At 37.3% G+C, this 26,665-nt stretch overlaps 1 protein-coding gene across 1 annotated transcript in view; it reads left to right on the top strand.

The window, feature by feature from the left end:
* The window catches only part of ARHGAP15 (Rho GTPase activating protein 15), a 624,143-nt gene that overhangs the window by 347,817 nt on the left and 249,661 nt on the right, over nucleotides 1–26,665 (top strand). The window contains exon 9 of the mRNA XM_067739897.1: nucleotides 20,197–20,319. Within this exon, the coding sequence (XP_067595998.1) occupies nucleotides 20,197–20,319 (123 nt within the window). The remainder of the gene's footprint in view (nucleotides 1–20,196; nucleotides 20,320–26,665) is intronic.

Genomic DNA, 26,665 nt, shown 5'->3' with positions numbered 1-26,665 from the left:
TCAGCATCTCTTAGAAAAACAGCTTCGTGATACATGGCTCAGTGGCCTGAAAATACCTACTCTTGCTACACTTTTAAGTGTTTTCCTTCATGTTATAATTCGAGAGAGGGAAGATTTCTAGCAAACATAAAGACTTGGGGATCTAAGGAAGAGAATCTGAAAACTTGAAATAATGCCTTGTCATGCTGTTCGCTTATTCCGGGACATTTTTGCAGTCTTTTGTTTGATCACTACTGTATACCATTCATTTACCTTGTTTGAAAAAAAAGGGTTAAACTAGTAGCTATATGCGTGGCAAATATTAAGTAAAGATGAACATTTTAAATATTTGTCATACTTTCAATTATTTGTTCTTTTGAGTAAAATTAAAATGCACTGATCAGATAAGTAATTGTAGTTGGATTTGGAGTATATAATCTTCAGGGAATTATATACACAATAAATCAATGCATTAATATAACAAAGTAAGCATTTTTTACTAGATTAAAAAAACTTAAAATAAAGCCAGGTGTCCAAAACTGTTGTTTCTCTCCATCAAAAGGATTGCTTAGAAATTTCCTTGAGACCACCTTCAGATCACAACATAGGCATAATACATAATTCAAGTTATTAACTTTTTCCATTTAGGCTTACAGATCTTCGAGACACAAGTATTTTAAAAGAAGAACAAGATTTTCATGGAAAAGTATGAATTATACAGTAGTTTTATTGAGTCTTTATTGCTAATGCACATGGGGTTCAGAACCATAATGACGATATTGGGCACTTAAGTCATTAGGCTGTCATATTACAGCAAAATTATTTGTACTATATAATCATTGTTTCCTTTTTTATATTACACATATCTAAACTTAGTTCATCTATCTTTGCCATTACAGTACTACTTTGTTGTTGTAAATACCTATTTTTTAAGGATGATTTGAGTATGTTCATTGTAGTTCAAGTTCATGTTTATTAGACCTCTGCATCCTTAAAGCTGGGAAACATGATCGAGGGAAGTTTTCAATCTGCCTCATGGTGTCTTGTTTGATTATGTATTGCTTCACAGCGTCAATTGCTATATAGTTTATATTTTAAGTACTTGTACACACTAAAAATTACAAGCGGAACGGGAGGAGCCAGTTTCTTTTTTTTTCTAGCAAGATTTCCATCATACTCATATTTAAGACACACTCTTGTTTTTAAAATTAAAGTGAAGTTCTGTTTGTATTCTCCTTTTTTAGCGGGGTGACTTTGAAGATGAACACATTTAAATGCTCTCCAGTGATCATTTGCAGTAAGAGCAAAATCATTTGTGGGGAAAGGTAAAGCTGAAGCTCAAAGCGTCAGCTGAAAATCAGGTGGAGGTGGCTTTGGTTTTGAGAACTGGTTCGAGGGTTTCATAAACCCTTTAGAAATGAATATTGATTATTATTATTCAACTAATCAAACAGCTTTCTCAGAATTTGCTTTGCTTGAAATCAGTGCCATGATGGATTGTTCGTTTTATTATTAAATCCTAGGGGTTATGGCACAATATAGCCCACACTGTTTGTTGCCTTGTGAGTGTGTGTGTGTGTGTGTGTGATGTAAAAGTTGAGAGATATACACACTTCTCAGTTTGAATAATTTTTGGCCGAGATTATGTGAATTGATTCCCTTACAGGGAAATGATATAAAAGTAAAATCAGTAGAGTCTATTCAAATCATTGTACAGTCAAGTCAACTAAATATATGGCACTTAAGAGCAAAACCAAAACTCAAATTGAACAAAACCAATTTATTCTGTAGCTAAGCATATACTATGTCTGAGTGTGTGTGTCTCCAACTTTTCTCACCAGACCAAAACCATTATTTGGATAATGTCCTACAAAGCAGACAGTGCCCATCCAGTCTTTCTTATATTAAAATAGATCATCTGAAACTGACCCTTTGTGATAATTTAAAATGTTTACCTTGCCATGAATTTTCAAAACTAAAATCCATTTAACATGAGAGAGGTCAAATAAGGACTACCACTCTGAACTGTTGTAACTGTCCTGAGCACAGGGAGTACATCTTATAAAGTTAAAACACCCAGCACCCCTGAGAACCTAGAGTTAACCCATTCAGTCCTCCCAGATATATTTTAAGGTTTGGGCATAAATTCAGTTATGGTGGAGAGATGACTAGCACATGTGAAGTTTCAACAGAACAGCACTTGAAAGTAGGTATACTAAAATTCAGAAGCCTAATTATCAGTATTACAGTTAAAAGAACAGAGTGTGTCTTGCTTGATCTGCTCTGCCAGCTTGAGATACAAGTAAAATCACCTTACTTTTTTCCTAACTGTTGTCCTTTTTGATGAATCACTCTGGCTCCCCCATGCAATTGTCTTACTTAGACACTAACAGAAAGCTAGATGGTGAAAGAACTGGAATCACAAATTAATTCAGAAATAGTCTCTGGTTTTGGTGGCTCTGATTCCAGACACATGACTTTGCAGCTTTCTTTTCTGACATACAGTTGCCCACTGCTGTGGTAAGGCCCACCTTCAGACATGACACCTAGAAGCTTGCTTTAGACCTGCACTGTCCAGTACAGATGCCACTAGCCACAGGTGTTTATTGGACATTTAAAATGGGGCTAGTCTGAATTGAGACGTGCTGGCTGTAGGTGTGACGTACACACCAGATTTCAAAGACTTAGTACAAGAAAAAGAATATAAAATATCTCACTAATAATGTCTATTTTGATTACATGGAGAAATGGCAATACTTTGGATAGATTAGGTTAAATAAAATACACAAATTATTAAAATTAGTGTCTGCTTTTTCTTTTTTAATGTGACTACTAGCATATTTATAATTACATATGTGAAGAATGCTGGTCTAGGAGGTCTGCAATCTCAGCCACATGAGAGACCAGAATCAGCCCCTTGAGGAAACTCAGCCTCTCTCTTTCTCTCTCTCTCTCTCTCTCTCTCTCTCTCTCTCTCTCTCTCGCTGTCTGCTTAATTGATACAGAGAATTGTGTTTATATCATCCTCATCATCCTTGTCATCCTTATTATCATTAGCCATGCAACTCTCTAGCTTTACAATTTTCTTCTTTATCTCTCATTCACCTTCCTCCCAATAAATACCATATAGAATAATTTTAATATATCCTTGAATGTATGTGTCCTTAAAAGATATTTAATGTTTTTAATATGAATTCTATTTTTCTTATTTAAATAAGATAATAAGGATAGCAACATAATTTTTCACTCATATCTGTGAATAGGTAAATAAGGAAAGAATACCACAACTCTTTCTAGATGTTCAAGGTTTGAAGAAAAGGGCCTGAGGGCCGGGATCTGTTTCTTTTCTCAGACCTGTTGTGGATATAAACTCAGACTGTCATTCAATGATAATAACCAATCATAATTTCCTTTCTTCATAAAACATTAGGTGAAGGTTTACTTTCTAAGAACATAGGGTTTTATTCATGTGTTAAAAACGTTGAATAAAAGAAATTAGAACTTTCAGTTTTCTAGAAAAAAAATCAGAGTATTCTTCTATTCAGTCAACAAATATATACTAAGCACTTGTCATTCACTCAGCACTGTTCTGGGTACTGGGATTAGAGTCTCTTAAAAAATCAGTAAAATAAAATACAATGAAACATAGGCAAAAATCCTGCTCTCCTGGAGCTAACATTCTATTGGGGGAAAAATAGATGTTAAAAGGAAGTAAAATATATATTAGTGAGACAGTGAAGTTTAAAAACTTAAATAAACAAACAAACAAATAAACCAAGGAAGGGAGATAGCACCTAAGTGGGGAAGGCTTGCAATTTTAAATAGAGAGGGAAAACCTATGAGAGGTGATGTTTAGGGGAAGATCTGAAAGAAGTAAGGAAAGTAGCTATGCAAATATCCAAAAAAAGTTCTGGGTCAGAGGAAGCAGCATGTGCAAAGACCCTGAGGTGGGATGTGCTCAGGAGAGAAAATGAAGGTCAATGTATCTAAAGTAAAAGTAGTGACTGACAAGTAACTATAAGCGATCAACTCCATCTGGGGGTATGGAAGCTTACCAGAAAGACACTAATTCTGAGAAGTTTTCTTTTACTCTACTGGTCAGAGCTGATCTTGCTTGAAAACTGTGAATATGACCACTATGAAGTACAACAGCAAAGAGTCTTCTGACTACTAACCCATTCCCTCACTCCCCACCGCACAAACAATTCAGCTCCTCAGATCTTCAGATTCTCCCCCAAACTGATTCCATCCACTATTAATCAAGTGTTAAGGGTCTTTAAAATTTTTTTAATATATAAAATATGTTTTAGCTGTCATTATTAAATTACTTACCTGTGTACTGTAAGGCTACATCAGATGTACTTCTGACACAATTCTGATAAGAAGTACCATTATATAAGACAATGCTGCTACCATATTTATCAAAGAAAAATTTCTGCCATTTCTATTTGGGTAGACGCAAGATTTCAGTCTTAAAGTATAAATAAAATACTTTATTATTTTTTTAATTATTATTATTAGCAGAAGTTGTTGTGGTAACTCACATCATGCATTCATGTGGGAGGGTTTATACCGCCAGGACACTTATTGCCATCAAAGCTGCAATAAATAAACATTCATGCAGGTGGAGAATTTCGTATACAGTGTGTTAAAAGTGTGAGAAGGTATACTCTTTCTCAACCAGCAATTCCTAGGGCTCTTCCTATGCCATATAGACATATCTCTTTACTGACAGCTAATATTAATATAAGCTTAACTTAATTTTTATACACTTACTCCAAATTTCTTAAATTATCCATATCTACTTTCTGTTTAGACACATCAGTGTTGTAATTTTTAATTGTTAGCTCCCAAAGGTCCAAGGACCATCTCTGTTTAATTCACTTTACAGAGTCTAGTGCAAGCTGTAATTTATGGTAATGATGGTGAGAATGATGAAGATGTGGAAGAAAATGGAGGAAAAGCATAAACATAGTAATATATTTGTGTTCATACAAAGCCCTGTGATATTTTACATTCATAACATTTAATCCTTACAACATTGCATTGGAGCTTTTGTATCCCTATTATACAGATAAGGAAATTGAGATTCAGGGAAGCCAAGTCACACACTTCCTAAGTGGTGGATCTGGGAGTCAAGATCAGCTCTCTTAGCCCAAATGCCTATGTGCTTTCCACCATACATCTTGCTCAGAGAGTATTCAATTATTAAACATTTTTTTAACTGACTACTGACTCTGTGTCAGCCTTGATTAGTGTATAGGGAACACCCTTAAATTCCAAAGTGCTATGTGAAGATCTGCCTTAGCCCACCCTCATCTTTGACTTCCACATGTATTCCAACAGCAGTTTATTTCATGTGGGCACAAAACTGGCAAAAGAAGTATTTTTGCCAAACTATTATGTGACCAAGAGCACATAATTCTTGGTTGGCCATTCCCTCACAGTGGAGCAATTAAGTTCAATTTTCCTTTGCAAGGCCCCACCTTTGACTCACGACTCTGTTCTCCTCTGCTTTCTTGAGCCATTACATAAGCCAACACCTGTTTTTGTTGTCAGGCGTGTTTTCAGACTGAAGTCCACAGGTGTTTTTTTCCTTTTTTTGTGTGTGCCACAGAGTGAAAAATAGCTAAACTTGCTTTCAGTGGTTAATTTAAGGGAATATTTCCTGATAGAAATTTCCTAACTGAACTGCTTGACACAAATGGGGAGGGAGTCAGGTCCTGCTTGAATATTTCCCTTTTACTCTTGGTTGTGCTTTGACAGTTTGAAGGATTAAGGGATAACAATGACAGTAGTTATTGTTATTATCAAGTCTGACCGCGTCTTTCTCACCATTCACTGTGTCCCTTTTGGAATAGATGCTGATGACCACATCTGTTGTGTTATTTAAAGTAGATCTTTAAGTCAAAATAAGGATGTGTGTGCGTTGCCTCATTTTGAGTTTGCTTAATGTTTCCAACCATGTTTTAGAAGTAAATGCCAAATGCTTTTTTGCTAAGTGCATTTTCCTTTTGATTTTAAACCTATGTGTATTTTAGAGGTCATTTAATCTGCTCACTTCCAGTTTCTCTGGTCTTAAATCATCGCTGTATTATTTTTTATACAAGAGATACTTAATGTCTCAAGAAGCTTTCAGAGACCTTTAAAACCCAAAGACATTTTTTTTCCCCAAGACCAGAATTTCTATTTTGTCGAAAATAAACAAGCTTGAAGAAAATCAAGATCTCAGCCTATTCAATAGTCCAAAAGTTCGAATTTCAGAGGGGTTGGAACTTGGTGAAATGCATGTTCCCATTCCTAGCTCAATCCTCTTTATTCCCTCTTAGCTTAGGCTGAAACACATGGAGGGGATATCCAGCAGAGGACTCTCCTCAGTGACATCTATGTCTGGAGGAGTGTCCTGGCAATTGGCAACAGGATCTTCTCCCCACAGGGAATGAGAAGGGTCAGAACCCTAAATAATAATAATCTATTACAGATTTCAGGTTACCAAAAGTTAAAGAAAAGTATAATAGCAAACACAGCATTGCTACATGTCAAAAGCAAGGCTACTGTAATTTCCCCCCTTGGGGCATGTATTTTTCATATTCGTATGCATAATTATGCATATGAATTTAAATATATTTCCAGGGCTTCCCTGGTGGCACAGTGGTTAAGAATCCACCTGCCAGTGCAGGGGACACGGGTTAGAGCCCTGGTCCGGGAAGATCCCACATGCCGCAGAGCAACTAAGCTCGCGTGCCATAACTATTGAGCCTGCGCTCTAGAGCCCGCGAGCCACAACTACTGAGCCTGTGTGCCACAACTACTGAGCCTGTGTGCCACAAATACTGGAGCCCGCATGCCTAGAGCCTGTGCTCTGCAACAAGAGAAGCCACCGCAGTGAGAAGCCCGCGCACCTCAACGAAGAGTAGCCCTCGCTCACTGCAACTAGAGAAAGCCCATGCGCAGCAACGAAGACCCAACTCAGCCAAAATTAAATAAAATAAAAAAATTTATAAAAAAATATATATATATATCCATATTCTATTCAAAACTCTTTTTCCAAATATGTACAATAAAATGAAATTAATTGATGGCAATGACTGCATTAAGATTCAAATCTAAAATACCTGATCACTGAAAGATTTGGGCTAGTAGTGGGTGCCTAGAGCAACAGACCTGGCTCCTGTAGAACATTCTTCTGGATTTAGGACAGTTTTTCCAATAAAGTTAAATCAGGGATTAGTGAGACATAAAAAATGTGCTGACAGAAACCCAGAGATGGTGCTTGAGACTTTGGAGAGAATCTTTACCCTGCTTCTTACTCTGTGGCCTAAGGCAAGTGACTTAAACAATTTGGGTGTCTTTTTCCTCATCTCAGAAGTAAGGGGCATTTGGGCTTCCCTGGTGGCGCAGTGGTTAAGAATCCTTCTGCCAATGCAGGGGACATGGGTTCGAGCCCTGGTCCGGGAAGATCCCACATGCTGCAGGGCAACTAAGCCCATCCGCCACAACTACTGAACCTGCGCTCTAGAGGCCGCAAGCCACAACTACTGAGCCCACGTGCCACAACTACTGAAGCCTGTGCACCTAGAGCCCATGCTCTGTAACAAGAGAAGCCACTGCAGTGAGAAGCCCGCGCACCACAACGAGGAGTAGCCCCTGCTCGCCGCAACTAGAGAAAAGCCCATGCGCAGCAACAAAGACCCAACGCAGCCAAAAATAAATAAATAATTTTTTTTAAAGAGTAAGGAGCATTTATTTTATGTTCCCTCAAGTTCATTCCAGATTTAATATTTCATGTTTCCATGACTCCAACATGAACTGCCCCCAAGAATGAGGTTATCTGATGGTCAAAAACAAGGAAAAGCTTGGCAACTTGATTACAATTAACTCATCTAGGAAAAGAAATAAAATATTCGGGATAATAATTGGATTTTGGCAGAAAGTAAATCTCCTATCACTATTTTTTAATGGAAAGAAGAGTTAATCTGAAGGTGTGACTGGAAAGCAGAAAGCAGTTTCATTTGTCACAGACCTGGGGACCATCGTCTCCATAAAGGACCCCACATAGACTCCAAATAGACAACAAATAAAACAGCGTATATCCTGACCGCTTCAAGTGTCACAATGATATGGGTCTTTCTGGGTCTTTTCCTAGTTTTTTCTCCTTCTTTAGCAATGTATGTTATGAATTATGATTATTGCAATGGAGCCAAGTATTCACCGGCTCCAGCTAGATCTTTGTTTAGCAAGCATAAACTCACTGCCAGCTGCAAATTGCAGCTGTCTGTCAGCATTTGTGAGGACAAACCGCTCCACTATCCCGGATCACTTAGCTGTAGACTGCATACTGTGTCCTCAGTTCTGCTCAGCCCACCCTTTGCATTTTCAATACCCTTCCTGTGGGGGAGGGTCTCAGTGGTTTACAAGCACATTTTGGAGCAAATAGCTTGAAGCTTACATCAAAACGATGCCTCTACTAGAGGGTCCTATCCCAGCAAAACTATTTTGTGAGAGACTAACTGACTCTGGCCTGACGTTCCCTGATCTCCGATGTCCTGAAAAAGGCACAGGAGGCTGCCACGCTGACAACCAGCCGTTCTTCAGGACAGAGTGACCCCTGCAGAGAGTGCCAAGAGAATGGGCCCAAGGCCAGGAGCCTGTCTCAGAGCTAGGGAATGTGAGGGTTGAGAAGGCCGTGGCCAAGGGGCCAAGCCAGAGGAAGGACATGGTCCAGGGGGCTCAGTGAGGCCATTCTGCTGGGCCATAGCGTGGACGAGCAGGAAGCAAGGCTCAATGGGACCCTTTTCTTGGGAGAAATCCTAGTCTCGAATGTTCAAGTAAACTTGGAACTCTGTCACTTAAGGAGCGGATTTGCACAATGATACATTTTGCTTGTGTAGCATTTGCCAGCATTCTAAGCAAATTTTTTCCTTTAAATTTCCAGGCATGCTTAGACTGGGGAAGAAGCTGACAGCACCACAGCAGATTTAATTAAAGTATTTGTAGACTTAACCAAGTCTTCCCTGTTTTATCATCAGAGTAACTCGTGCGTTCTAAGGATCGCTTTTTTAGAGGGTTGACAATTTTAGGAATATTCTGAGAATTATCCCAAGATCGAGGAATACCCTGCTTTCCCCAGGCATTTGCATACAGTAACCTCTGAGCTTTGTAGAGGGTGACAACTAAGACTGAAGGTTCTTTAGGCCCTGGAACGCTCCTCGTACACTGCAGGAAGCGTGAGATATGATCAGTCAGTACTTGGGGAAGGTATGCTTTTAGATTTTGTTTAATAATATTTTCAAATAAAAAAATAAATCTGGAATTCTTCCCACTCATGAGGGTATTATGAGAACTGTTCTTTGTTATGTAAGAGTGTTGTTTCAGTAAGAAATGTGCCCTCTTGGGAAGAAAGGCACAATGCAAATTCAAATTAGTAATGAAACTGTACAATGTGTAGCATATGGCCAAAGTTGGCCTGAGTCACTCATGGGAGAAAACATTCCAAGACTTGGGAAAAGTCACATCCCTGGTGTGTGTGTGTGTGTGTGTGTGTGTAGAGCTGTGTATGTTTGTGGACAGGGGAGCAATGACCCAACATAAACTCTTTCCCACAACTGAAACATACACACAATACTTAAAATAGTTTCATTCAGGGGTAGAAACCGTGAGAGTCACAGGATCATTAAACAATAGCAAAGCTCTGTTAGTCCATGATCTTTCCATATTCAAGAGGATTGTAAAATAAAAACAAGGCTCTGCAAGAGATTGACATTTTCCAAAGGGATAGCAACTTACAGTACAAGAGCGTTTGGATTGCTAAGTGCCTTCCCTTCTCTCTTTGCTGCAGTTTGCTGCTTTGTTCATTGTGAAACCTTTTTGCTGGATGTGTTACATGCGATGAGCTTTGGTGTTAAAATAAACAGAGGAAGGCTGCAATAATGTATTTCAGTTAGGAAGAAGCACTTGAAAGAAATTGGTTTTGCTATACACATGATGTGAGCCAATCAATAGTGGTTTAGTCTGACAAGCACTGTCAATATCCATTGTCACAGTTCAGAAAGTCTTTAATGGATAGTTCTTCAAAACCCAATGATTTCAAAGCATGTTCAAAGTCTTGAAATACACTCTACCTGGCAGAAATTAATCACAGATAAACTCTTGGGGTTGTATACAAGTTTTTTTTTTAACTGAGAGCCAAACAGCCGTCAATTAAAATGTGTATGTATTAATATATATTAATCATATAAATTAATATAAACTTAATGTATGCAACAGCTAAAGGCATAATCTAATAATACCAGATACATAATAAATGACCAAGTAAATGCTGATAAAATGAGAGGCACTGGGATGGAAGGTGAAGAGTGCACTTTTCATACCACCTGATCTGTTTACTTACTGATTATTACAACCATGATTGTGATACGGGGTAACTCTCATAACCTCACAGTTCATAACAATTGTTAGTTTTTATTGAATGCTTACTATACCCTAGATATTGTGCTGGTGTTTTGCATATATCGGGGTATTTACCTGCTATAACAATCCTTGGTAGGGATATTGTCAGTGCCATTTAACAGATGAGAAAATAGAGGCAAAAAGAACTTATACTGCTTAAATAAGATCTTACCACTGTCAAGTATCAGAGTTGAAATTCAAAATCCAAAACTGGTAGCATTCAAAAGAGAGAAAAAATGCATGAGAGAGAACGGAACACACATTTTTGAAAAGGAACAGCATTAGCTGTTAGAAGGAGGCCACATATTAGTGGTTCTTATCTGCCTTCCCCTTAAATGCTGACCCTGAACTTACTCCTATGAAGCAACTAGGAATAATACAAGCAGACTCTGTGGTTGGATATAGAGAAGAATGAGATTCCTGGTTGGGCTGAGAGAAGAACTAAGGAGTCTGTAGACATGAATGTATGTGCTTTGAATGTATTGTGAATGTATTGTGGGCTAAGGGTGCATCATCTGTTTTTGAAAAAAGATTGTATGATGACAGGAATCAAGAGCAAGGACTAAGAAATTGAGAGAACCGGCTAGGTCACTAGGCATTTTGGCTTAAAAGGAAGCCCCAATAGCTCTATTTCTATATTCGTTCTTATCTTGCTACATTCAGCCACCTGGAGCATGGTGAGAGATCCTTGTATTCACCTTCTGCCCAGTAGCTGAAGAGCTCAATTTGTGTTTATGATGGTTATGGCTCTGTGCAGCCCAGAAGCCATCTTCAGCTGTTCTGACTGACAATCCAGAGAGTATTCAGCTGTCAACACTGTGGCTGTCCTGTGATTCACTAATCTCGCCTAAAGCAACTCATTTTCCCTTTTAGGTCTACAGTGACACACAGCACCTAGAGTAATTTTATCAGCAGTTCACCTGAAGCAGATGATTTAAGACCTTAGGTCGGAAGTAGTTGACCACAGTGGGAGGCTACTGCCATCTCTCCATGTCCTTAGAACTTTGACAGCATTGCCAAACAGATAGAGAGGCAGGCAGTGGGGCAGGATAGGCATGCCCAGGGGCTCCAAATCAAACAGCCCTGCATTTGATTTCTGGCTCGGCCACTATTGGCTACTTGGCTTAAGCTCTCTCAACCTCAGATTCCTAATCTGCAGAGTAGACAGCAATAAGAGAACCTACCACATTGAATAATCATGAGATATGACGTTCTTAGTACAGTTCCTTGTCACACTGGTAGTACTCTACAAACATTAGTCATTATTAATAATACATGTGATTTTAAGATGATCAGATTGACTGGTCAAAATGGAAATTGAGACTGCTTTAAAAGAATCAATACTATATAGATTATTATATGTAATTATGTAGATGATTATATAATTATAATATTTAGATTGTGAGAAAAGTTAAATATATATATTTATTTAACTTTTCTCACAATCTAAATAAACAATTTATTCCACCACTTCCTCTTAAATATTGATTTTTTTGACTATATATTTTCCTGTCCTGTTTCAAATTTTATGTTTGCAAAATTAAGGATACACTGTAAAATATTCTTGATCACACATAGGGCCAAGAGTTTAGAGATTAAAGAAAAAGCTTCAGAGTTGTTATATATTTCTCCCCCCTATGCCTGCTGAGAATACAGTATCTGTACACACATTTTCACAAAGGTACAAATACATACACGTGCACAAAATACATAGTGATAGCTCTATTTATGTCTGTATGGAGAGAAGATTTTAATACCACCCACCCAATGCAAATACTGCTAAGCATGAGTCAGTATGTAAAGTAAGCATGGAAATTGGCTGGTGCTCTAAAATATGAATATTATTTCTTTCTCCAACTTGACTTTTTTTTTCCATAGAAATCTAAGTGTTAATTTCCTAGAATTTTGTCATGCTTCTACCTCTATGGGGGGAATTGCCATGCCTACAATCCTATTGTTTTGTTTTTTCTTTATTTTGTTCTCTGTTTGTGGACTGATGTTCACATTCATCTGTAAGGCTCTTCTCATTTGATTTGGCCATGGCCTGTTTTCTATCACTAGGAGAGAACCCATCCCTGTATTTAATATGCAGCCTTTCCTCATGGAAAACATGTTTCTACTTCATGGTGCCCTTTGTCTGGATTGGTGCCGTATGTTATTTTTTTCTTTCTTTCTTTTTTTTCCTTAGTAATTTTACTTTCAAAATCAGTTACTGCCTTAGCTCAGTAACCCCTTACTCTATTAGCAAATTTATCAAAGTTTTGAAATAGCTCTCAAGTGACAAAGTTTTACCAACACTACATTAAGTTGTAAGAAGCCAAGATAAAATATCTAGTCAATAGAAGATGTCTGGATGATCTGAATCTTTACATCTTATACTGTATCTGTATCTGATTCTGTTTCAGGAAGAAATATCATCATATGTCTCTACATACACCATAGGTTTTTGCTATTTAGGTGTATTCTCTTTTTTTCTTCTTTCCTTTTTTTGTGAATATGTAGTATTTCCATAACCTTTGATGCCAAAATCTTTTGCAACTCTGGCTTATAGAAAGAAACCAGATAGACTAACAATTGAAAGAAAATTATATTTGTGATGAAATTACTCAATATTTGCAGTACAGTTTTGAAGTTGTCATCATCATCATCATAACCATCCTGAAGGTTATTCTTTAAGTAACTCAGTGCTATGCTAAACACTGTAAAAAGAGTTTAAATATAATACCCTGACTCACATTATAGAAATGCATTATCAACACAGACACATCTAAGATATATCATGAGCAAAATTAAAATATTAGGTCAATACATGAAAAGACACTAAAGAATTTATACATTACTGGAAAAAGCAGTTAATGGCATTTCCATATGGCTGAGTTACAGGGGCCATGACAGTAAACTGCCAGCTCTTTATTGACACTGAAAATGTAAAAATGTGAGTAGATTTGTCTATTTAAACTAGATGATTTAGCCTAAAAGTAAACATATTTCATTGCATGAATTCTCACTCCTCTTTAAATGAGTAGATAGCATAACTATGAATCATTGGCAAGAGAACGTTTTCATACCCTTCTGTTTCCAACTGATTATTTATTTTATATTTCTACGATGTCTAAGTGGGAATTAAGTGGTTAAAATAAAGCACTGCTGTTAAAACGCCCTGCATTCCCTCTTCCAATTATTTCCAGATTTAATCATGATTTGTGTTTCAAGTAAGTCACTTAAAGTTTCAATAACTTAGCTCCTCAGGGGATTGAAATTATGACTTCTGTTTACACTGAGCATGTGAAAAAAAAAGAGAGATTAAATGACCAACAGTACATTTCAGTACATTAAGTCCAGACTTACCCTTTCTGCCCACTCTGACATGGAGTTATGTGCAAAGTTTTTGAGCTCTAAAACCACACTCTGGAGAGAGCAAAGCAGTATTTATTACAGCCTAATGAATGAGCGCAAGCAGATATGCCCTGTAAAGGAATCAGGCAGGAGACTGGCAAGAAATTTAATAAACTTTATTTCTCTACTTCGGGTAAGGTGCTCTTGTTTTAGTAATTTAGAAAGTGGTACAACAGGGTAATTCCAAATACAAGAAGGTCATATTGGAAAATATGAAAGGAGACAATCAGCACTTTGTTATGTAATCCGTGTGATGGTTTGAGAAGTGTTTTCGAATCTCTGGGGATGAAGAGCCTGATATAACCCTATTTTGTCATTTCTTTCTGGATTTCCCTCTCCAAACACTGCAGTGCGGTAAGATGAGTGCACTAAGCAACTGCCACCAGTTTTGCTCTGAACATCCTACCAGACTCTGTGTTGGGAGCTCTTAGCTGCGAATACAACTATCTATCTACACCTGATGTTGATCCCTATGTAAAACCCCATCAAAAAAGTGACAACAAGTAGCCTAGAAATTTGTTTGTAATAGCATTTCTGAAGGGTAATGACTCTGCTTTCCTTTAGCAACATTTCTGACATGTTAGCTCTCCCAGCATTTCCAAATTTAAAAAAAATAATAATATTAACAACATGTAATTGTAACATGGGAATACCGCGAGAACAGCAGTTTGGCAGGAAAAGGGGATATTTCAAAATAAGGTCCACAGCAAGAAAAATTCTGGCAGATGCACAGTTCTGGATCATATTATCCAAACCGTTGGATTCTGGAAGATTTGAAGGTTTTTCTTTTGTGGTTCCCATCCCTTAATAGAATGGTAGTGGATATTCATCATCTAAATTGTGTTGCTTCCTCCTCCCATTACTAAAGTTGGGAAATAAATATACAAAGGGCATCCTTTACAATAAGCATTCCTACCTCTAGAGGTGGTTTTAACACCATAATGGCTGCGTCAGGTATAAAACTTGTGTTGGGCTAATGCCTTATTCTCATATGTAATGATATTTATTGAAGATCATCTTGAAAAGCCCAGGATCCTAACTCTTGTCTGGTGTGAGCAGCTTTAACACCAATTAAATCTCTCCACTGGTTAAGAATGGTGCTTAAAGCTAATGCCTTTGGCCTATGAGTGTGGAGACTTAAACTGCATATTGTTATTCAAAATTCTTACGCTTTGAAAAATAGTCTATTTGTTTGGGCTTGAAAGAAAAGATCACCCATCAGTGGAAAAGAAAAAGAGAAAGCATAAAGGAAATAAAAGTAAATTCTAGAATACCTGGAAAGCTAATCCAATTCAAGTTAACTTTTCGTGGAGGTGAAAATATGTAGAATTAAGAGTGATTCCTCTGTAAATCAGATTAAATGCTTTGGAATTTAAACCCCTATCTCTTCAGTCTCTTTTCATTTTTGAATAAAAAGTTTAAATGGGAACGGAAAAAAACTGCTCATTGGCTTAACATAAATCTTTAAATTGCAGTAAGCTTCACTCTCAAAAAGTAGTTGAATCTCTGAGGAAAGAGAAAAGACTGAATTCTATTTTTCATAAATGATGGATTATTGTACCACACTGTGTATTTTCCAGTAAAGTGTCCTTTTATTTGCACTGTGTGATTACAAGTTTCTAAAAGTATGTGTGGGGTCACTTGGGTGCTGTGGGAAAGTGGAAGGAACACTGTTCTGTTAAAATCAGTAGTGAAATCAGAAGCAAACTATGTCCTGATTACCATAGGCATGTGTTTAAATTTTGCTTTCCTTAATTGGTTATGTTGTATTTACTTAAAATGAACAATTTGGCAAGTTTTTCTCCCTTGACAACAGAAAAGCGTAAACTGTTTTATAAGTTTGGCTGTTAAAATCAGATTTGTAAACCACAATATTCAAAGAGTTTTATTGCTGTTTACAGGGGTCCAGTGATGGACTTTGCTTTATAACCATGTGCTTTTTACATTTTTAGTTTGTATTTACAGCGCTTTCAAGTTATTTGGTTAATAAAAATTATGCCATATATTATAGTCATCTATTGACTTTAACTTCTGCGGATCTCTTCTTAGAACAAAGTGAGCAGAATGAATGATGGCAAAGGCCTGGCAATTTGACTTGTCATCTGAGGACGATTATTTATGGCATCAGGAAATGGAAGTTGACACTCTAGTCTGTCTCCAGGAAAGTCATCATTAGAGGCAACTTCGGATAGTTTGGCTATGTTAAAAACTGTGTAATCATATTCAAGACTCTGCTAGTTTCTCAGAATGTATGAGAAAGAAACAAGCTAAAACATTTTAAAATACACTTTCATTTTTCTTGAAAAACCAGTGTACCTTACATACATTTCTCACATGTGGAGGCAGAAGTTGGTATTGAAAACAATATATATATATATACACTATATAATTACTTCCATAATCTCACATTTATACCACATGTATGTATTTTAATTTAAAAAGTACTTTTTAATCATATCATATTTACTAGTCCCTAACTGGCCAAAAAAATACCTCTTTTGGCCCTTAATTTCTTGACATTCTATCATGGAAAATGACAAGATTTTGAGGTGAGACTAGACATAGAAAATGGTAACCTGTGAAAATTTAGATTGATTATTCCATATCATTTCAAAGGCAGACAGACTTGAGACCAGAATTACTGAGGTAGATTCTTCCTGAAGGATAAGTGTTCCTTTAGCTCCCAGTACTAGAACCCAGAGCCACGGGGCTTTGATACAGCTATCAATTGGAGCAGATTATATATGACTGGACCCAGATGAAAGTTGATAGGATAGCATATAAGCACAGTATATTAAGACACTCAGAATGACTCATCCAATCATACAGTTTTGAATCAGTTAATGCCTGACATTCATGGTCCTGTAAAAACAACTATGGCTTGCATGGGTTTTCAAGGCACTTGCTATTTCTCCAAAATGACCTGAGGTCTGTTCCTCCTCTAAGAACCCTTAGTCTCTTATACTTCAAACTCCTTATCATGATGTATTATTACTACATAGACCGTATGCATTTCTATCCACAACAGTTAAATCCAGCACTGCCATGTATTCAGTAGGTGGTCAATGTGTGTGTGTGTGTGTGTGTGTGTGTGTGTGTGTGTCTGTGTGTCTGTGTGCGTGTATCACCTAGCAGCACTGTCCAAAAATATCTGAGCTATGTGTGTAATTTAAAATCTTCTCATAGCCACACTTTTTAAAGTAACAAGTTTTAATAATATATTAATTTTAACAATATATTTTTTAACAAAAATATCCAAAACATTATTATTTCAACCTACGGCACAAGCTGCATTTCAAGTATTCCATAGCCCTGAGTGACTAGTGGCTACCGTATTGGACAACACAGGTCTAAAGCAGTGCTCCTCAAACCATTTTATGTTCAAATGCACAAAAAAAATGATAATATTTGCATAGCCCACTGGAACAAATAAATAAGACTGCTCATAGCCAACAACAATTTCCCAGGGGCTCAGGTTGCCTTGGTCCTGCTCAATTACACAGAGTGCTGAGGGCATCCGTAAATCTCACTCTATATAACCATCCTGTCAGGTATAATAGTTGGGACGCTCTGGTCTACAGCAGTGCTTCCCAACCTTTTCAAGTGATAGACCCATTGACCACACTCACATGAGAGTGGTTGTACTTGTATAAACAGCTCATTTAATTAACAGATAGCAGATAGATAAACAATAGATAGATGATAGATCAGATATGTATGTTTTACATATATATTTTTATATACATGCTACTTATAGAGAGATATATTATTAAAATAATAGGGTTTTTTTTTTTTTTTGCTTTTCACTGTTGCTTTACATTTTGTCAGCGTGGGAGTAGCCCTTCCACCACCAATAAACAAGAACTGAAGCAGGTCCTATAACTTGTCCCTTCAGTTTAAGGGAATGATTCTCAGCAGGGAGCACTTTTCCCCCCTCTCATTGCTAACCCCAGAAGACAGTTAGCAATGTCTGGAGACATTTTTGATTGTCACACCTGAGGAGAGTGTGCTACTGACATATTGTGGGTAGAGGCCAGGGAGGCTTCTCAACATCCTTATCCTGTACAGAGCAACTCCCTGCAAAAAAGAATTTTTGGGCCTAGAATATCAATAGTACTAAGATTGAGAACCTTACTTTGAGGTAATAGAAGATATTATGGTCTTATAAGTAGCAAGTACTGTCTCAACTCAGTATTTAATAGTGTATAACCCCATGTGATAATCAAAATTTTGAACTTAATTTAAAATTAAAACTCCACTCTACACTTAGCTAGGAGGGGGGCAGGATGTCTTCCTCTTCTTTTCCTTAGCCTAACACTTCACTCCAACTCCCCATTTTGCTAACGCAAGTTTATAACTACTTTGTGGTCAAAGCTAGAGGAAGGAGGTTGCAAAAATGTCCTTATTTGACCAGTTATAAGAAAGCTTCTCACACTCTAGGCCTGGCAGAATTTTTAAAGCATACACTCTCCCTTAGGCACTTTTGCGGGTTCCTTGGAGACCCCACTGGGAAAATTTGACTTCAGATCCTCTAATTCAGGCAATTTATTTTCTTCCAGCTGCAGCTCCCTCCTAAGTCTCTCTCTTTTCTCTTCTGAGTTCCTCAGGAGAGGATAGAATGACTCAAGTGAAGCTCCCCTACAGCTGTAACTTAGTAAAGTGTTTTGCACCCAATAGCTACTTAAAAAATTTTAGTTGATTAAAACCATTCTACTTGAAATGACTACGTGAGCTCCTGATATTTCTGTTTTCCTTCCCCTTCCATTCTTTCACCAATACTCCAATACATCAGAATACCAGATAAAAATCCGAGACTGGTCCCATATCCAAACTGGACCTTGGACAAGTTACTTAGCTTGACTCTCTGACTTAGCTTCTTCATCTCTAAAATGGATGAATTAGTTTATATACTTCAAAAGGTCATTTGAGATTTGATTCAACAAATATTGACTAAACACTTACTAATTCTAAACAGTGTTTGAGGTATTAGGGACACATTAGTGAACAACATTTGTAAAAGTAGATGAAAATCCCTGCCTACATGTAGCTTACATTGCAGTAGAATTAGGTTAAATCATGTTAGGTGCTTAGGAGAATATCAAGCATAAATTACGGTGTCAGTACATTTTAGTCATATTATTATTAACCCAACTGAATGATTGGCTTATTCTAAAATATGATTTGAGAGGAAAAGAACCTTTATGTTCCTCCTTAAGTGCCCCAAATCCTCACATGACGTCAGTAATTAGATTAAGACAGTGAAGGGCCCACTTACGATCTGTATCTCAGGTCATACAGATAATAAATTCCTATCATTTCAGGAATTATTAATGATAAGAATCATTGTTAACAAGTTAGTTAATAAAGTCATTAATAATAAGATAACCTGAATGTATTTAGACTCCATGCTTAATGAAGGTACAGACCTTAAGTGTTACGTTCATCATTGAATTCACAGCGTTTAGCATGGGATGTGATAATCAGTAGACATTCAGCAAATATTTGCTTAGGAAATGAATTTGATGCACACCTAACTTTGAAGATAACAGTGAGGCTAGGAAACTGAGGATGGGGGACTGATGAAGACATGGCAAAAGTTTGAGGCAATATGTGTTACAGAATTTCACCTAGAGGTAATTTCACACACATAGGAAGAGTAAGAAATATCTGCTTTCTGAAAAAGAAATCACTTTGGGTTAACTTGATAAAGAAAATTGATGAAATTATTTGGGCAAGCAGGATCTTTGAAAATGCCTACATTTCCTACAGGCAGTATATAATCACAATTAATTGAAATTAACCAGAGCTTTTTTTTTTTTTTTTTTTTTGCGGTATGCGGGCCTCTCACTGCTGTGGCCTCTCCCATTGCGGAGCACAGGCTCCGGACGCGCAAGGCTCAGCGGCCATGGCTCACGGGCTCAGCCGCTCCGCGGCATGTGGGATCTTCCCAGACCAAGGCACGAACCCGTGTCCCCTGCACTGGCAGGGGGACTCTCAACCACTGCGCCACCAGGGAAGCCCAACCAGAGCTTTTTTATCTCTAAGTTAGATTAACTTTTCTACAATTTTGTGTATGGATACAGTTAGGTGGAATTATACAGATAAAGATTATTGTGGTAAATATGAGGAAATGAATGTGAGATAAATTGTGAAAATATGGAGCTAACCACATTCTCATTACACATGCATGTTGCAACAGAGCTAATATTTTCATATGGACAAATTTTTACTCCTATGCCCTGTCTAAACAGAAGGGCCTGAGCTATTAATTCAGGTAGTTGTCCCATAACTACTGTTTTCTATTCATATTTGCATAAAGTAATAATCATAAAGGAAAAATTTACTGAAAGCCTCTTTTTTTTAAATCTCCAGTGTTCAGACTGCATCATAGTGCTTCTGATACAAGCGACAAAAACCGAGTTAAGAGCAGATTAAAGAAGTTTATTACCCGAAGACCTTCCCTGAAAACTCTGCAAGAAAAAGGACTTATTAAAGGTATAGAACATTTTATACTTTTACTGTAACAGTGAAAAATAAATGTGCCTCTGTGTCCATAGTTATTCAGCTCTAAAGGAGTATTAAGATATTTTAGTCTTTTTAGGTTGCTTATTAAATGTTCTGCTCTATAACAGAGGAAAAAATAGTTGTCCAGAAAACTAATCCTGAGAAAATAAAGGTTGTTTCAGAGGATCATTGAAAAAAAACACCTAGTGTTGCCCTCAGAGGATCTGGGCTCTGGACCAGCAGCCGAGAAGAAATATCCTAGTGGCCCATCAGAATGATCCCATGTCCCCACATGGCTGGACAATCCTAGTTATACCTGTCGTCCCAGAATACTTAGTAACAGCAGCCCTTTTCATTCTCAGATGAGTCTTGATTTGTACTGTAAGTTGTCTGATCATGTAGTCATAGTCTGAAGTAAGTGCGAGGAAGAAAGTGCTAGGAGGAAAGTCCAAGATAAACTAGTGTCATGAAAACTTACAGATTTGAGAGCTGGAGAACCTAGAACTCAATCTAAACTGAAATAAGCAGGTACTTTTGCAAATATATCTAAAGTATATAAAATATCCTAGACCAGCTCAGCCACCAGAATAAAAAAACACTCTGGCAAGAGACTGTAATTGGAATTCAGACCTTGGTTCTACCACTCACTAATATGGACATTGAACAAGTTATGATCTCTGAGCCTCAGATACCTCTTCCGTTAAATGGGTATACTTATACCCACCACCGAGAGGACCACTAAAACAAATAAATGAGATAATCCATTTAAAGGATTTAACAGAGTTTCTGGAACATAATTATTCAAGAAATGTCCTCTGCTATTATTAATGCCATTATTATTCATTACTGTCGTTATGACCGGTAGTGTACCAGATAGATGAAAGGATGGATGGACAGATAAAACCAGTGATGTAGATTTCTATCACTGGAAATCATCACTTAGATCACACAGGCAAATATATTATTTTCCTAAGAAGAAAACATGCATCAAGTCCATTATTCTCTCTGGTTTTCAAATTTTCTAACTGATGCATATATTCTGAAAGTTAAATTACAAGGAAGAATTTGAAAAGAATTGGGGCTAAAATAAAGTCCTAAAATAAACTTTGAGAACAAAGTTGAAAGACTGATCCTTGTAGAAATCAAAAAGTGATTTAATATGCAATTATTTCTCAGGAACAGGACAAAGCAGATAATATTTTCAGCACTACTTAGAATGAGAATGATTTCAATAGTTTAGACTGTTTGACCTATCAATTTCAGTCCATTTTAAAAGAGGTGAACATATCACAAAAATCATCTAGCGTTCTGAACCAATTGTGAAAGGTGAACTTTTATGCAGCATGAACATACCTATCACTAATAGAATGGAAAATTCTTAGAATGTAAGCATTTGCAAGTAGAACTAGAACGTGCTTTAAATCAGTCTTAGCTCAGACTTTTACTGTCTGAAGTGTCCTTTTCAGTGGACAGCATTTGGTCCTCTACAGATCCAACTTCGTATAGTAATACAGTAGTACCTTCAATTCTGCCTTTGAATTTATCCCCTAGATTAAAAGTTTCTTAGAAAGGATTCAGTAGCATGTTACCTGCCATCCTGACAAAATATAAAACCAGATAAGTAGCCCAAACAATCCCAATGTGACATAAAGTCCAAATTTTTCATGACTGTGGCAAAATAAAAGGGTTTTAATTCAGTGGCACAGTCTGGCCCCAGTCAAAATGCTAAAGAATTAATAACCATAGTGCTCTAGAATTGGTCTCAGAGAGCGGCAGAGAAACCGGATGCCTGATGCAGTTTTCATACTGATGTAATGGAACCACCGAACACACTCCAATGATACATTTCCTATCTTAGAGCTCCATTACATTTTCACCATAGCTGACCAATGAGTCAGTATTCATTAGTAGGGCTATGGAAAATCTATGTGAAATTCCAATTTGATAAGCTTCCATTGTTGTCTTCAGTGGAATTTTCTTCCAAATACAGTTCAAGTTATGCAAATATAGTCACTTCTTGGGCTTGTTTCAGTTTTAACTGTGAATTTTTTGTAAGGCTTCTTCTGAGACTTTTTTTTTTAACCGAGTAGAAAGGATTAAACCAATTTTTAAAAAACGCAGGCCTAGTCAAATTTAGTACTTTAAGTCCATTTTCTTAGCATATCTAAGGCAAAGACTTAGAAAAAACCAATGAAATCAGTGTTTCTGATTGGTTATGAAAACTCACATAACATAAATTAATGATTAACAGTTAAATATTTAATTTCTCCAAGTAAAATGACTTAACTCTTTCAAGAGAAGAATTATTTAGAAAGAGGGATAATGCCTTTAAATTTATTCTGCAGTGCATTTGACCAAAGAATATATATCAAATTCTTTAAACTGTCTAATTTTCCACATGTGGAATAAAGGCCTCCATTACAAGGTTTGGGAAAGCTTTGGTAGTTTGCATCTTACAAGTGTGCTTCCTGATACCTGGGGGGCGGGGGTGGGGCTTGACAAGGCCACAGACACTTTTCAAAGTGTTTACTCTTTTATGTAGTGTTCCCAACAGACTGAGAGGCCTGAGTTTTGAATTCAGCCAGCCTTTATTGAGCCCTCACTGTGGGGCAGGAAAGGCTGTGTTTTATGGACTTTAAATGCCCAGCAGAACTATATTCACAAAGTACTTTATGTGAAAAGAAAACTGTCCCAGTATCACACAGTCTAAGCTCAGTCACAAAGCCTTTCTTCAAAACCTGTTTTTAGGACTCACGGAGACCCAGCCAATATGTGATTTCTTTGGCCAGGTTTTAGATCTGGAAACAGTCTCTTGATGGGGCTGCATTTTCTGATTTCTTTAATATGACTAATGAGAAGGGTACATTGTGATGCCAAAAAGGGGCCATCAGATAATTCTGAATGATCACCCAGTGGAAGGAAATCGTAATAGCTCAGGTGGGCGTTGCAATCATTGTGCCATTGCAGGGGTAGCTTCTGAAAAGCTTTCAATTTCTCCAAGTGCTTTCACATTTGCCAAGGGAATGGCAAGAGCTTTTTAAAAGTATGAGTTTATTACATTGAGCCTCTCATAGAAAACAAAACTCCAATCAGTATAATATGTAAATTATAGGGAAGAGGGTACATTTTAGGGTGGTAGGTGTGCTTATACATGTCCTCTACTTGCTTTTGGAACTGAGATTATAGCTCTTTAGCGTCAACCAAACTACCTTATGTAATCTTTCAAATGGCAGCATTGACATCCAAGAACAGAAAACACTTGGCAGTGCAATTTTTAGAAAAGATAACAATTGGTTGGTTTTTTAGGAGCAACTAGTGTTTCCTTATATCAAAATGATAGAGTTAGAAAGTACTGTATATTTAGAAAGTGGTTTCTTTCATCTTTGTATGGACAAAACCATACTGGATGATATTAGCAGAAATTGAGAGTAACGCTGCACTACTTGTATTTTTTACTCAGTATATTGTAGAGGAAACAACCAGTCTGAGGATGAAATAGTATGCCTCCAGGATTTATGATGAAAAGCAGTGTTTTCCTGCCTTACCCCAGTTTTCCTTCTTGCAGGGCACCGTTTGGAATGGTTTCTGTTCGCAGCTCTTCTGGTGGCTGCCTCCCTATCTTACGTTATTGTTATTTGGGGTATAGATTTTTGTCAATATCTTGCTTATCTGTAATGTTTTAATATCTTTATTTATAAAGCTTAGACATTACCTCAGATTTATTTTACAATGAATCTGACTTAATTAAACTAGACTTCATCTACCTGGCCCTCTCTTCCCCAAATACTCAAATATAGCCGGTCTTGCTGTTACTGTTGGCTTCCTCTGAAACATCCAACATACTTGAACCTCTATTTATTGTTCTGTTAACCATAGAAAATTGAGACTTAATGCATCCATTGGCAAGATGAGAAGCATAGTGTCCTTTGCCCTTTCATCTCCTCTGCCTTTGCTATTGAGTCTTCTATGTTTTGAAATTTTATATTATTTCACTGGTTTCTGTAATTATGACTTATTTATAGCTTGACTCTAAAAGCAGAAAACCAAAAAAACAGCTTTCGTATGATTATGATTAGGTAAGGCCGCTTACTGCAGCACCAAGTACTAGACCTCCTTCCCTTTTCTTACAATATCATGACCCTGTGACTCTCAAAGAGAAATGCACCTTGATCCTGGTGAAAAAGATTCTCCTTTCTTTTACATTTGAAGGTTATATTAGTAAGTTTATGTTGTTTCACAACCACAATCAAGTCTTCTATTTCCCACCCCCCACCCCGCCCCCCGCATATTTTGAATCTAAATGTGAAAAAACCAGTCAGTTACTCATGAGCATTTAGTTCATATTTATCATGTAAATATTATGGAATTTTTCCCCAGGTAATTTGCCAGATTGGATTAACTTATCCATGGGTCCAGTGCTATGCCGTTTCGGCCACACATATTATAATGTTCTTATTTCTAAAGCTTATGCTTCATCATTTGCTTATAATCATGCTATTGTTTAGTTTGATATATTTTTGGATTGTGAATTTCTTGTACAGATGTTTTTTTTTTCCCCCAGAGTTTTATTTTTTATTGCTTTCTGAGCCTGTACATCCTCAAAGGCTTTAATCCTCTCAATTAAACATTCTATATACTTTAGTCTGTGACTCCCTGGTTTTTACCCCAGGATGTTTTCTAAAGTCCTTCCACCATCCTACTTCATTTGTATTGGTTGCTTTCCAGACTTCACATTTATCACCCTGTGATTTCCTTTCACTGATCTTCTGAGTTGTATTCACTGTCTTCTGAATCACATGCCTTTTCTTTCTTGCTTTAATTTCTTCTATTTCTATGTAACTCCAGTGACTCATTTAGGAAACATGAGAACTTGACTGCCTAAAAATATCTTCAGGATGCAGGCACACTTAATCAATAGTTTAGTTGGGCATAAAATCCCATTGCCTCTAGAATATAGAGTTGCAGCTTCCATTCTTACTCTTGTTACTTTGAATTTCTTTTCTTTCAGAATCATTGAGGGTTTTTTTTTTTTGTTTTTTGGGCTTTGTTTGTCTTTGAGATTCTGTAATAGAGATAATGTATATTGGCAGAATTTTTAAAATTTATTCTGCTTGGCACTCAAATTGAGGAACAGTGACTCTTCGGCTCTGGAATTTTTTCTCTTTATTATTATGTTAATAAGTTTCTCCCATCAGTTTTCTCTGTTTCCTCTTTTGTGATCTTTATGATGTGAGTGTTAGATCATCAGGATTGATTTTTCTCATGTTCTGAAAGAATTCTCAGTTTGATCCCCCCTTTTTTTTTTTAATTTTCATTTATTTATTTATTTATTTTTGGCTGCGTTGGGTCTTCATTGCTGCACACAGGCTTTCTCTAGTTGCGGTGAACGAGGACTCCTCTTTGTTGCAATGCGTGGGCTTCTCAGTGCGGTGGCTTCTCTTGTTGCGGAGCACGGGCTCTAGGTGCGCGGGCTTCAGTAGTTGTGGCACATGGGCTCAGTAGTTGTGGCTCACGGGCTCTAGAGCACAGGCTCAGTGGTTGTGGCACACAGGCTTAGTTGCTCCGTGGCATGTGGGGTCTTCCCGGACCAGGGCTCGAACCTGTGTCCCCTGCATTGGCAGGAGGATTCTTAACCTTTGTGCCACCAGGGAAGCACCCCCCTCCACCTTTATATTAATTTATTTTTACTTAAGCAATTATATTTTCAATTTTCTAGATGTCTTTCTTATTCTCTGTTCTTTCTTGCATACCTCACTCTCTCACATACTGTGAGGGCAAAAATTTTGTTTGACCATGCTACTCCCATTCCCAATAGTGAGGATGGCACTTAGCACTCAATAAACATTAATTAATTGAATAAGTGAGAAAACAGAAAATAGATTATACATATATATATATATAGTGTGTGTGTGTGTGTGGTACGCGGGGCTCTCACTGTTGTGGCCTCTCCCGTTGCACAGCACAGGCTCCGAACGCGCAGGCTCAGCAGCCATGGCTCACGGGCCCAGCCGCTCCGCGGCATGTGGGATCTTCCCGGACCGGGGCACAAACCCGCATCCCCTGCATCAGCAGGTGGACTCTCAACCACTGCGCCACCAGGGAAGCCCAATAGATTATATTTTTTTCTAACTTACCTAAGGATATAAATTAAAATTTGTTGTTTTGTACTTTTAGGTTTTTTTATTTTAAAATTTTCTCTACTTTGAATCATCGATTTCATCTGGTTCCTTTCGTTCATATATTTTTCTCATTCTATTTCCATCACATTAGTGACTTGACTCAAATATCTGGTGGGCCGTGGTTGTCCATTCTTATTACAGAATGAGGCTCCAACAAG

This window comes from Pseudorca crassidens, chromosome 6 (assembly GCF_039906515.1).
Source record: "Pseudorca crassidens isolate mPseCra1 chromosome 6, mPseCra1.hap1, whole genome shotgun sequence".
Taxonomy (NCBI): domain Eukaryota; kingdom Metazoa; phylum Chordata; class Mammalia; order Artiodactyla; family Delphinidae; genus Pseudorca; species Pseudorca crassidens.
This window is presented reverse-complemented; position numbering and strand designations above follow the sequence as displayed.